Source organism: Macaca thibetana, chromosome 3 (genome assembly GCF_024542745.1).
Source record: "Macaca thibetana thibetana isolate TM-01 chromosome 3, ASM2454274v1, whole genome shotgun sequence".
Lineage (NCBI taxonomy): Eukaryota > Metazoa > Chordata > Mammalia > Primates > Cercopithecidae > Macaca > Macaca thibetana.
In genome coordinates, this window is record NC_065580.1 from 7,953,265 (window position 1) to 7,967,261 (window position 13,997).

The window sequence follows — 13,997 nt, forward strand, 5'->3', positions numbered from 1 at the left end:
GCCACTCAAGGCATAAAAGACCCAAGGCCCTGGGAGACCCCACGACGGGGCTTCCTTTTGGAGTCTGCATAGAGCAGAGCGTGCAGGGCTGGTCGTCCCGTTGCGGGCTGGCTCGCCAAAGACGCCCCTTCCTTGCCTTGCTCCCCCAGGCTCTTGAGAGAGCCCTGGAGAGTTCTGGAAATCCTGCTACCTTTAGGACCTGGGGGATCCGAGTGGGGGGGGTCACCTTCCCCGCCCCCAGCGAAGTCGGCGCCGGAACTGCCCTAATGGAAACCAGCCGCCAGGCACTCCAGGAGGGCTCAGGCCGACCCTGGGGGCCATCAGAGATGCGCCAGGCCGAGGGAGCTCGCGGCGGCTGGAAGATGAACTTGACATCCCGGCTCCACCGACCCGTCAGCGGCTCGTCAGCGGCTCGCACCCCATCCCCACTCCGGCCGGACCAAAGTAGAATCCGGGGTGTGCACGTGATTTCCCAGGGAGGGCGGACTCGGGGCTTTCCCTGTCGCACCTTCCATCGGGGGACCGTCCCCAAGTCCCCGAGAGTCCCTCGGGCAGGATCCTTAGGGCTCAGAGCATAGGAGGACCTGGCTTGCCTGGTGGAGGCGAGCAGCCGAGGGGTCGGTGGAGCTGCGCCCCAAATGAGTTCCTGGCGCGCGGTTCTCCCCACCCGGACCCTTTGTCCGCCTCCTTCTCCCTCGTCCCGGGCCTAGGCTCAGGGGACCCAGGCGGCAGCGGCGGAGGTGGCAGAGGCAGAGCCCAGAGGCGCAGCCCTGACAGCTGGGAGGGTCTCACGTGGAGCCGTCCCCGGGATCCGCGCAGTGACGGCGGGGGTCGAGGGGGTGGGGTAGGCTGCGGGCGCGCGGGATGGGGGCTGGGGCGCAGCCCGAGAAGTGGGAGGGGATCGGGTGAGGGGTGGTCTCTGAGGAGGAGCCAGGCTGGACCTTATTGTTCCGCGCTCGGCCGGGGAGGGCGCGGGGCGTTCGGCTTCCCATGTTCCTCTCCCCGCCCCCGCCCCGTGGGCGCGAGAGGAGGCTGGGGGCTCCTTGTGCACCCGAGACGCCGCTGCCTGGCTCGCCGGGTGGGGTGTGGGTCCTCCGAGCGGTGCCGGGAAGGAGGTGCTCTCTGCCAGCGCTCCCAGGACGGCTCTACCCAGGGCGGGGGTCCGGAGTGGGCCGACCCCCGCAGCGCCCTGGGTTCGCGGGCCCAGAGGCTGGAGGCAGCGAGGAGCTAGGGTCCTTCACCCTCGACACATGCCTCCCCAGGAGTCGGCGTCCCAGTTCCCCGCGATGGCCGCGGGCCGCTGCCGTACGGAGACGCCGCGCGGACTCCGGAGCGCCCCTTCCTAGCGGGGCGCAGCTCTTTCTTGTCCCCCGCCGGGCCAGCGGGATGGGAGGCGGAGGGTCGGTCCTGAAGGTCTGCGCGGACCACCGCGGGGGCATCAACTGGCTGAGCCTGAGCCCCGACGGGCAGCGCCTGCTGACGGGCAGCGAGGACGGCACGGCCCGGCTCTGGAGCACCGCCGACGGCCAGTGCTGCGCGCTCCTGCAAGGTAGACCCTCCCACCCCCTCCCTGCCCTCTTCGCCGTCGCTCACCGGCCCCAGACCGCGGACCCCAGCTCCTGCGCCCGCAGATCCCTTTCTAGAAGTCCAGCCCCGCTCATCCCCGCACACTCGCGGAAGAGCGTTTGTCTGGGCCCACCATCTGGCTATTGAGCTCTCGGCAGGGCAGGGTGAGGTCCGGGGGTGGAGTGCGGGTGCAGAGCAGGGTGCGGCCGGGGGGCGTCCGCTACAAAGGCGAAGATCATTTGTCGACCAGCGTCAGGAAATCTCCCTTGACAACAATGTTAACAAACAAAACGTTAAACATATACCCCTTCTAAGCAAACCTTCCCTTGTCTCTAGGTGTTTTGTGGCCTCTTTGTGGCCAATTGTGCTCTTCTGGCATTTCCTGTTGACGACTATCGTAGTAATAATAGGGGCTTGTTAAGAGCCAGCGGTGCGGAGAAGTGTGCCGTCGTCACACTATGTTACCCCACATACAGACATGGAAGCAGGCTGGGAGTTAAGGAATTTGTCCAGGTCGCACAGCCAGTGAGGGGTAGATGGCAGTCTGAGCCCTCTCATTGCTGTAAACCCCGCCTGCATGCCTGTTGATTTCTATTTGTGTCCTGTACTCATCCAGGAGGTCAGTGTGCCTCGGGTTCACTCTCCTGGACCTGTCCTGTGCACTGTGAGGTCCTTTCAGCTCTGACCCTCCTACCGCCCAGGTAGCACATGCAGTGGATGAGCCGGGAGGCTTTCTGTTGTGGGTAGTTCTTGATCACCGCCGGCTTTTCCATCGTCATCATCAGTGAACTCTCTGTGACCTCTCTCAGGCCTTCCAACTTAGCTAGGATATTAGCCCCAATATTGGCTAATCCTGATACTGATGGTTTTAAATAAGAGCAGTTGACCAGGTGTGGTGGCTCACACTTGTAATCCCAGCACTTTGGGAGGCAAAGGCGGGTGGATCACCGGAGGTCAGGAGTTTGAGACCAGCCTGGCCAACATGATGAAACCCTGTGTCTAATAAAAATACAAAGAATTAGCCGGGCGTGGTGGGGGGCGCCTGTATTCCAGCTACTGGAGAGACAGAAGCAGGAGAATCATTTGAACCCAGGAGGCGGAGGTTGCAGGGAGCTGAGATAGCGCCATTGCACTCCAGCCTGGGTGACAGAGCCAGACTCTGTCTCAAAAAAAAAAAAAATAGGGTAGATATTTCAAACCCAACAGGGATGACTTTTGGATTACCGGTTACTTGGGAGTTGGTGTGGATAATGGAGAGGTGGCCACAAACTAACCACATCGCCCCCAAACAGCCACACACACTTACAGGCATGCAACCAGGAACGGAAAATGTGAGGTCTTTTAGAGATGTTAAGTCCAGTTGGCATTGCTCCCAAACATAAGACTGTATTGGGAGTAGAGGGGTGGGTGGTGTTTCTGAAATGCGGATCCCCAGGCCTGGGATCCAGTGATGCAGTCCTCCGTGAATAGAGCTGTAGAATTGGCGTTTCTTGTTGTTGTTGTTTGAGATGGAGTTTCACTCTTGTTGCCCAGGCTGGAGTGCAGTGGCATGATCTTGGTACCCTGCAACCTCCGCCTCCTGGGTTCAAGCGATTCTCCTGCCTTTCTCCTGCCTCAGCCTCCTGAGTAGCTGGGATTACAGGCGCTCGCCACCATGCCTGGCTAATTTTTTTGTATTTTTATTAGACTTGGGGCTTCATCGTGCTGGCCAGGCTGGTCTTGAACTCCTGACCTCAGGTGATCCACCAGCCTTGGCCTTCCAAAGTGCTGAGATTACAGGTGTGAGCCACTGCGCCCAGCCTAGAATTGGCATTTCTAACAAGCTTTTGGGTGGTTCTTATGCACAGCTGGCCCCGGGAGCCCCTGGGCTGGGGATGATGGATTGTGGGAGCCCAGCTCATTAGGTGGGTTTTCTCCCCAGTGGGGGTCCAGGCTTTGCCAGACTGCCTGTGGCCTGGTGGGTCCTTGGCTTTGCCCCCATGGCAGCTCTGGAGCCTCACCAAGCCTCCAGGGCCTACCCTCCTGCCCAGCTCTGTGCCTGGCACCTGCGCTTCCTTCCTTCACACCCACTTTGGTGACCCTCACGGCTGCTTGTCCCCTTGAGGTACTTACACTCGCTTTCCAGGGAGGGTGCCCGATCTTCTGCCCTAATTGAGGGCAGGGCTGTCCCCACTCAAGCAGGAAACTGGAATGAAAGAACTGCAGCCCATTTTGCTAGGATTATTTTTGCTATTATATGGGTTGACATTTCAGAAATTTTCAAGGACGGGGACAGAGGTCATCTTTCTGTATCCTGAGATTCTGCTGATACACTCAACTTGTAAGAGTCATCGCGAGTGTGTGACAGTCCTTTGGTGTGGACCCCCAAGGAGAGCAAGGTCTTGCCAGTTCCTTTCTCCCACAGGATTTTTTTTTGTATCAGTGAAATATTAAAACGTCTTAACATTTGTTTAGTGCCCCATATTTTATAAATACACATCTCTGTGCTTTGTTATTGTGTAATGATAATCCTCACGACACTGAGGCGGGTGGGATTGACACCAGTTTACAGAGGAGAGTGGGAGGTGCAGATTCCTTAGCAGCACACGCGGCATTCCCGTTGTTTTCTAGATACCACCGACAATGGGGTGGGTGCTGTCGCCAACATCCCCGGAGGCGCGGTGCGGTTGCAGGACTCATCCAGGGTGCCGCAGCTGGTCTGTGGCAGAGAGGGCTTCTGAAGACTGCATGGCGCTTCTCTTACCCCAGATGCCACTGCAGGGGAAGTTGTGTCCGGACCACACGGTTGGTCTGTGGTGGCCCCATCCCTAGAAGCGTCCTCACTCTAAATCTAGATCTTTCCACTCCGGCTCCTTCCTGGTCCTTGCACAGCTCTGGCCCACAGGAGCCTGTGGTTGGCCAGTCCTGGATTTCTTGGGCAGAGCGGCTGGGGCTGGCGACTCCTAAGACCTCTCTAGAGGTCTTTCCTCTGGAGACCTCTGGCTGTGTTCATGGCAGCAGGGGCAGTCAGGGGCTGGCTCACAGTGAAAAAGGCTTCATTGCAATTACTCTGCAAAGAGAAGAATTACTTGCCACGTGCTTATCCCTGACCCCCTCTTTTTCAGGTTTATTCATTGGGTATCTCCTTACTTGGGGGCACTTTGTTGGTTTGGTGAGATGAGTGGCATTTTCCAAAATGGTGGTGCCTATCCTATCCTGTTCCAGTTGAGTAGGGGACTCAGCCTGAAGGTGGCAGCCCACTGTGGCTGTCCCACTCGCTTCCTCGGCTTCTAACATGAGGGGGCGGGGATTGTGTTTCATTTCCTGGGTACAACCGCACATTCCCATTTGCTGGGAGCCTGTGGTTTAGGAGATTCCCTGTGAAACCTGGCAGGAGAGCAGTGGCGGAGAAGACTGGGCTGAAGGAGGCCTGGAGCACACCAGTAACAAGAGCTACAGCAGCCTCACACGGCTTGGGGGCAAGTGACCGCTCCCACCGGAGAAGTCCAGAAAGCCAAGCTGCATAGGTCTTGGTTCAAAGTGGGGCCTTGGAGATTTGCTACAAGTCTCTGGTGGCCACTTCAGTGTCCATTTCAGCCATACTGTCGGTGCTTCTGGGCCCAGATGTCACCTGCCTCAGGGTCCCAGCACCCTCAAAACTGGATTCTAACAGGAGAGTTTAATAAAGGGACACTCTGCAAAATGCAGGTGGAGCATAGAAGAACCAGAGTGACTGTGGCTCAGACCAGCAAGGCTGCCACCTCTTCTGGGCCTGAGTCCGGGATGCAGCCGCTGCATCCTAGAAACAGCTGAGAGGGCTTCCTTCCAGGTTGGATGGCCACAGCCAGTCTGAGGGAGCCCTGCAGGGTCGGAGCTGGGGAAAGGGAACGTATCCTGACCTAGAGTCTCCACCTGCAGCTCCCACTTGTCCGAACCCACGGTGGGCTCCCTTTTATCTAACCCAGTGGGAGTCTTAGATAAGAGTGAGCCCACTGTGGATTCATGTAGTTGGTGGGGGCAGGGTGGAAAAGAGGGGGATTGGGGAGCAGAGGAAGGCTCAGTCCTGGACGGCAGGCTCAGTGGGGCTTTCCCAAGTGAAAATAACCCCTTGTGCTACAAGGGCTGGAGTAAGCCAGGTCAGCAGTGCCATCCCTGCCCCGTGTGGCCACCAGGGCAGCTGTCCAGTCCGTTGTCTGAAGCTGGGACACAGGGAAGGGAGACACAGCTTCCATGCAAGTCTGGGGCAACAGGCCCACTGCAGCCCACCGCCAGCGGAGACCTGCCACCACCAGGTCTGAAGCTCTGAGCTGCTTTTCCTGCATGGGGTGGTGAGGGAGGGAGCAGTTTGACTTGCAACTTCCAGTGAGTCCTCAGGGTGTGCAGGCGCTACCTTGGCAGAAAACTATCGGCCTCAGCATGTTCTTTGAACATAATAACTGCATCTTATCTGCATTCTTCATCCCTTCAGAAATATTTATTTTTAGTTTGGCTTTTTTGCTTATTCTGCACAATCCCTGCAGCCCCTGGAGGTACGATGAACCCGCCCTCCCCAACGCCTTCCCTCTTCGGTCCTGGGGTCCGCGGGGTTGGGGTGGGTGCCTCGTTGGGGTGAGGGCCTCAGCTCCAGGGGTGGCAGGCCTGGGTCCGTGTCCTCCGTGCTAGGGTGATCCCGCAGGCCTGGGTCAGTGGAGGCCTGGTTAGTATTCTGTGGAACATGGGGATTGGGGTTGGGGACATGCTCTGTTGGCCCGGCTCTGACCCGTGACTCACTTGGGTGTGTGTTCAGATGCGGGTGACTGCTTGGAAACCCAGGGGAAGAGCCTATCCACAGCAGAACCCTGACCGCTGTGGGCCTCTGCTGGCTCAGTGCCAGGCTCTGCCACAGGGCAGAGGGCAGAGGGCATCAGGGCAGCGGGCATCAGGGCAGCCTGGCCCAGTTCAGAAATGGAGGGTTTTTTTAACCTTCATCATTGCCTGTTTTCTTCAATCTTTGTATGTATTTACATTCTTATCAATTTGCCATCATCTGCATACATCCTTTATTCCTTACACACATCAGAAAGTGATCCCTCATTTCAGGTCTTCAGCATCTCTGGCTTCAGGCTTTAGTTCCACCACGTATAGATGCCACAGCTCACTAGCTGCCATTGGCTTTTAAGTGCTTTTCTTGACTTAACATACGACTCACTCCTGCACTTCACCTTCCTGTGACTGAGATGGGGCGGGAGCAGCTGGGCTTGGCATCAGCCCCACAGGATCCTTAGGCGGGTGCCCGGCACCTGAATGCCCACAGCACACCTTGACCGCCTTTCTATCCTGGGTGTCTCCAGCCTGGATCTCTCTGCTGAGCCCTGCTGGTGGCAGCAGGGAGGGTGGGACGGATCTGTTCCCAGGGAAAGTTTATTGACAATCTTAAAATATTTTATAAACCCTCTGGGGTTGGCAAAAATCTAGCCTGTGTTTTGGCAAACACATTGCCCTCAATGTTTAAGCCGACATGTATTTTAAAGGAAACAGAATCTGCAGTTTCTTCAAATGTTGACTTAATCCGTGCATTGTTTTCTTAGCAGCCTGGTATATGCCCTCCAGGGAGACGGGAAAACTTTTTTGTTAAATTATGTTTCTTAGAACTCAGGACGTTGCGTTTTTCCAAGAGTAACTGAACTTAAACTCAGGGGGTCGGGGGAAGGGGTGGATGTGAATTGGCTCGAAACTACCCAGGAATTTTAAATCCCTGTCTACCCAATACCAGCTGTCTAAATGAAATTTTAAAATTCTATCAACATTCTTAGTGTAATCAGTACATTCCCCCAAATGTGTGGATGTTTGAATTCGTCCATTGTCTCATCTGTAAAATGGCTCTTAGTTCTAACAGTCTTTTGATTTGACTTCCTGGTCCCTGAGTTCCTCAAATCCAGTTGGGCCTTCCTGTCCAACACGTTCTGCACCTGTGGGTTCATCCAACCACAGATGAAAAACATCCAGGAAGAAAAAAAAACTCCACAAGCCTCCAAAAAGCAAAATTTGGCTTCGCTGCTCACCGAGTACTACGTTGAATCCACATGAGTGAAGTGATGTGTAGGCATGGCAGTGGCTGTCATAAGTAACCTAGAGATGAATTAAAGTATGCGGGAGGATTGCATAGGTTATGGGCAAATGCCACACCACAGGGACCTGAGCGTTGCGGAGTTTGGTATCTGCAGGGGATCCTGGAACTAATCCTTGATGGGTATTGGGGGACAACTGTGTACACACCATCTTTACCTGAAGGGAAGGCCCTACTAGCATCAGAGACCCTGAGGGCCCCCAGGGCTGCTAAGCAATGCCTGAGGCATGAACATTGATCTGGCAGCCAGGGCAATAGTCAAGCTATCTAACTGCACCCATGAGATAGAGTCCCAGCCAGCCGGTGGGGTAGCTCAGGTGCTGGGACCCCAGACATCGTGGCACGGCCCTTCACTCTTGGCCCTCCATTCTGGCCTCATCAGCCATCTGCTAAGCACTCAGACTCTGGCCTGGAGGCGCCCCGTGGAGCCAGCCCTGCATGCCTGCTCTCCCAGCCGCTGTTCTCCCTACAGACACCGAGTCACCCTCTTCCTGGTCCCCAGTGCTCAGGCACTGTGGTTGTATTCAGCGCCCACCTGGATAATCTAGGAAAATCTCCTCAGTCAAGGTCCTTAACCTCGTCACATCCACAAAGACCCCTTTCCAAGTAAGGTCACATTGACAGGTTCCAGGGATTAGGACCTGGTGTCTTGGGGCCGTCGTTCTGCCTACCACAGTATCTCTCCCCAGTGTAAGAAAAATAGTGAACATGCGCCGTTCCCTCTGCGGCTGCCTCTATCCTCAGTCTGCGCTACATCCCGTGAGGCAGGCACTGTCCCCATCCCAGGTGAGGAAACGTGGAATGCAAAAGCTGAAAGGTTTGAAAAAGACTAAAAGAAGATGATAAAGAATGAGGAGGGAAGGAGATGAGGGAGGAAGGCAAAAGTGGAAGCCAAGGAAACAGGGTTTAAGGTGCAGGCGAGTACCCATGGATTGCTCCTGCTGCTGATGGCTGCTGTGAAACCTCAGTTCTTGTCTTCTTAGTTTAAAAGAATTGAAACGAGACACAGCAAAGGAGATGCAGCATAGAGCAATGTATTGCACAGGAGGAAGAATACCCTGAAAGTTAGGTGCAGAATAGACAGAATGCCCCGAGAGGGGAGTCAGGGTGGGCTGCCCATGAGGATGAGACAGCAAAGACCGGCTGGAGGAAGGATCCCTTTTTCGGAGTCTTACCTGATTATTCGTGAGCAGGTGGGGAAGGGGGTTGCTGGGAAGCATGTTCTGTGTGCACATGCACAGTGGCTGTGCATCCCTGTTCATACGTCACATGTCTCACTGGCCTCTTACATCTCCATGCAGGGCTGTGTTTTTACTATTGTAATGAGCAGAGTGTCACTCTGAGGACAGGTAAAAATCAAAGTGCACGTGCTCTCTACAGGGGAAGTCCCTACTGGAGACAGCTTTGCTTGAATGAGCCTGCCTGCCATGCGAATCCTGGGGCTTACTGTGTTGACAGCGCAGTCGCCATGGTTGCTGCATCCTGAGGACATGGCTACTTCCCTGACTATCTGTCCTGCCTCACTGGTACCCCATGCTTCCTGAGAATCACTCAGACTGAAGTCATTCTTTAAAAAGGATGAGTTGAGGGCTGGGCACGGTGGCTCACACCTGTAATCCCAGCACTTTGGGAGGCCGAGGCAGGAGGATCACTTGAGGTCAGGAGTTCGAGACCAGCCTGGTCAACATGGCGAAAACCCATCTCTACTAAAAATACAAATAATTAGCCCGGTGTAGCAGCGGGCGCCTGTAATCCCAGCTACTCAGGAGGCTGAGGCAGGAGAATCACTTGAACCCGGGAGGCAGAGGTTGCAGTGAGCCCAGATCGCACCACTGTACTCCAGCCTTGTGTCAGAGTGAGACTCTGTCTCAAAAAAACACAAAACAAAACAAATGCTAATTGACTCCAGCTTGTTTCAAACACTCTCTACATCCTGCTTTCTTCCCTTTCCAAACATTGTTCCCAGAAGAAAAGCAGCAGCTGGCATCCCCAGTATGCTCTTCCCCAGTATGCTCATCCCCAGTATGCTCATCCCCAGTATGCTCATCCCCAGTATGCTCATCCCCACTATGCTCATCCCCACTATGCTCATCCCCATATGCTCATCCCCAGTATGCTCATCCCCAATGCTCATCCCCACTATGCTCATCCCCACTATGCTCATCTATGCTCATCCCCACTATGCTCATCCCCAGTATGCTCATCCCACTATGCTCATCCCCAGTATGCTCATCCCCACTATGCTCATCCCCAGTATGCTCATCCCCAGTATGCTCATCCCCACTATGCTCATCCCCAGTATGCTCATCCCCACTATGCTCATCCCCCAGTATGCTCCCCCACTATGCTCATCCCCAGTATGCTCATCCCCAGTGCTCATCCCCAGTATGCTCATCCCCACTATGCTCATCCCCACTATGCTCATCCCCAGTATGCTCATCCCTCATCCCCACTATGCTCATCCCCAGTATGCTCATCCCCACTATGCTCATCCCCAGTATGCTCATCCCCAGTATGCTCATCCCCACTATGCTCATCCCCAGTATGCTCATCCCCAGTATGCTCATCCCCACTATGCTCATCCCCAGTATGCTCATCCCCACTATGCTCATCCCCAGTATGCTCATCCCCACTATGCTCATCCCCAGTCATCCCCAGTATGCTCATCCCCACTATGCTCATCCCCAGTATGCTCATCCCCACTATGCTCATCCCCACTATGCTCATCCCCAGTATGCTCATCCCCAGTATGCTCATCCCCAGTATGCTCATCCCCACTATGCTCATCCCCAGTATGCTCATCCCCAGTATGCTCATCCCCACTATGCTCATCCCCAGTATGCTCATCCCCAGTATGCTCATCCCCAGTATGCTCATCCCCACTATGCTCATCCCCACTATGCTCATCCCCACTATGCTCATCCCCAGTATGCTCATCCCCACTATGCTCATCCCCAGTATGCTCATCCCCACTGTGCTCATCCCCAGTATGCTCATCCCCACTGTGCTCATCCCCAGTATGCTCATCCCCAGTATGCTCATCCCCAGTATGCTCATCCCCACTATGCATCCCCCATATGCTCATCCCCACTATGCTCATCCCCAGTATGCTCATCCCCAGTATGCTCATCCCCAGTATGCTCATCCCCACTATGCTCATCCCCAGTATGCTCATCCCCACTATGCTCATCCCCAGTATGCTCATCCCCACTATGCTCATCCCCAGTATGCTCATCCCCAGTATGCTCATCCCCATGCTCATCCCCAGTATGCTCATCCCCAGTATGCTCATCCCCAGTATGCTCATCCCCACTATGCTCATCCCCACTATGCTCATCCCCACTATGCTCATCCCCATGCTCATCCCCAGTATGCTCATCCCCAGTATGCTCATCCCCAGTATGCTCATCCCCACTATGCTCATCCCCATATGCTCATCCCCACTATGCTCATCCCCACTATGCTCATCCCCAGTATGCTCATCCCCACTATGCTCATCCCCAGTATGCTCATCCCCACTGTATGCTCATCCCCAGTATGCTCATCTCCATGCTCATCCCCACTATGCTCATCCCCACTATGCTCATCCCCAGTATGCTCATCCCCACTATGCTCATCCCCAGTATGCTCATCCCCATATGCTCATCCCCACTATGCTCATCCCCAGTATGCTCATCCCCACTATGCTCATCCCCAGTATGCTCATCCCCACTATGCTCATCCCCAGTATGCTCATCCCCAGTATGCTCATCCCCACTATGCTCATCCCCAGTATGCTCATCCCCACTATGCTCATCCCCATGCTCATCCCCACTATGCTCATCCCCAGTATGCTCATCCCCACTATGCTCATCCCCACTATGCTCATCCCCACTATGCTCATCCCCTATGCTCATCCCCAGTATCATCCCCATGCCCCCCAGTATGCTCATCCCCACTATGCTCATCCCCACTATGCTCATCCCCAGTATGCTCATCCCCAGTATGCTCATCCCCACTATGCTCATCCCCACTATGCTCATCCCCACTATGCTCATCCCCACTATGCTCATCCCCATGCTCATCCCCAGTATGCTCATCCCCAGTATGCTCATCCCCACTATGCTCATCCCCAGTATGCTCATCCCCAGTATGCTCATCCCCAGCTCATCCCCCAGTATGCTCATCCCCAGTATGCTCATCCCCACTATGCTCTCACCCCATATGCTCATCCCCACTATGCTCATCCCCACTATGCTCATCCCACTATGCTCATCCCCACTATGCTCATCCCCACTATGCTCATCCCCACTATGCTCATCCCCACTATGCTCATCCCCACTATGCTCATCCCCACTATGCATCCCCACTATGCTCATCCCCAGTATGCTCATCCCCAGTATGCTCATCCCCACTGTGCTCATCCCCAGTATGCTCATCCCCACTATGCTCATCCCCAGTATGCTCATCCCCACTATGCTCATCCCCATCCCCACTATGCTCATCCCCACTATGCTCATCCCCACTGTGCTCATCCCCAGTATGCTCATCCCCAGTATGCTCATCCCCAGTATGCTCATCCCCACTATGCTCATCCCCAGTATGCTCATCCCCAGTATGCTCATCCCCACTATGCTCATCCCCACTATGCTCATCCCCAGTATGCTCATCCCCAGTATGCTCATCCCCATATGCTCATCCCCAGTATGCTCATCCCCAGTATGCTCATCCCCACTATGCTCATCCCCACTATGCTCATCCCCAGTATGCTCATCCCCAGTATGCTCATCCCCACTATGCTCATCCCCAGTATGCTCATCCCCAGTATGCTCATCCCCACTATGCTCATCCCCAGTATGCTCATCCCCAGTATGCTCATCCCCCCAGTATGCTCATCCCCAGTATGCTCATCCCCTATGCTCATCCCCAGTATGCTCATCCCCAGTATGCTCATCCCCAGTATGCTCATCCCCATATGCTCATCCCCACTATGCTCATCCCCACTATGCTCATCCCCACTATGCTCATCCCCACTATGCTCATCCCCACTATGCTCATCCCCACTATGCTCATCCCCACTATGCTCATCCCCAGTATGCTCATCCCCAGTATGCTCATCCCCACTATGCTCATCCCCAGTATGCTCATCCCCAGTATGCTCATCCCCACTATGCTCATCCCCAGTATGCTCATCCCCACTATGCTCATCCCCACTATGCTCATCCCCACTATGCTCATCCCCACTATGCTCATCCCCACTATGCTCATCCCCACTATGCTCATCCCCACTATGCTCATCCCCACTATGCTCATCCCCACTATGCTCATCCCCAGTATGCTCATCCCCACTATGCTCATCCCCACTATGCTCATCCCCACTATGCTCATCCCCACTATGCTCATCCCCACTATGCTCATCCCCACTATGCTCATCCCCACTATGCTCATCCCCACTATGCTCATCCCCCATATGCTCATCCCCACTATGCTCATCCCCACTATGCTCATCCCCACTATGCTCATCCCCACTATGCTCATCCCCACTGTGCTCATCCCCACTATGCTCATCCCCAGTATGCTCATCCCCAGTATGCTCATCCCCACTATGCTCATCCCCAGTATGCTCATCCCCAGTATGCTCATCCCCACTATGCTCATCCCCAGTATGCTCATCCCCAGTATGCTCATCCCCACTGTGCTCATCCCCAGTATGCTCATCCCCACTATGCTCATCCCCACTATGCTCACATCTCTCCTGTCCCTCATCTGCAGGACACGAAAGCTATGTGACCTTCTGCCAGCTGGAGGATGAGGCCGCGTTCACATGCAGCGCCGACTGCACCATCAGGAGGTGGGACGTGCTCACCGGGCAGTGTCTGCAGGTGTACCGAGGACACACATCCATTGTGAACAGGTCAGCCTGGCTGGGGGCTTGAGCCAAGTCTCACCATGGGCCCCTGGTGGGGCTGAGGGGTCAGAGATATGGGCCCCTGCACGTGAGGGCCCTCAGCTCTCTGGGGAAGTAAAAACGTGAACAGCTGGGAGGTGGTCAGTAGCACCCAGTGACGTGGACCCACGACAGGTAGCAAGCTCAGTGCCCACGGCTGCGTGTGGGGCAGGGAGGCAATGCCCATCCTCTGAACTGAGCCTAATGCTTTCCCCTTGGGGGCACAGCAGCTCCCCGCTGGGTGCAGGGAAAGGCACCAGAGCCTGCAGCTCATATGGATGGGGACAGATTCCGTAGGAAATGGTTTAATTGAGACCCGATGGTGGACAAAGGTTTGCAGGAGGAGGAGCGTGGGGGATTGTTCTGAAGATGGAGTTGAGGGTATTTTTAAGCCTCTCCTTTCTTTGTGGCTGTGGAAAA

General features: G+C 55.2%; 2 protein-coding genes across 8 annotated transcripts in view; both read left to right on the forward strand.

The window, feature by feature from the left end:
- WDR86 (WD repeat domain 86) overlaps window positions 1-13,997 on the forward strand; it is a 36,042-nt gene continuing 22,045 nt past the window's right edge. For 6 of the 7 annotated variants that reach the window (XR_007724558.1, XR_007724559.1, XM_050785869.1 and 3 more), the window contains exons 1-2: window positions 467-1,549; window positions 13,403-13,544. Coding sequence is in view for 4 of the 7 variants with exons in the window: in XM_050785869.1 (XP_050641826.1) it covers window positions 991-1,549; window positions 13,403-13,544 (701 nt within the window). In the remaining 3 variants the exon portion in view is untranslated. The other variant, XR_007724560.1, reaches the window with a different exon arrangement.
- ABCF2 (ATP binding cassette subfamily F member 2) overlaps window positions 1,752-13,997 on the forward strand; it is a 196,276-nt gene continuing 184,030 nt past the window's right edge. The window contains exon 1 of the mRNA XM_050785846.1: window positions 1,752-1,780. The gene's annotated coding sequence lies outside the window, so the exon portion shown is untranslated. The remainder of the gene's footprint in view (window positions 1,781-13,997) is intronic.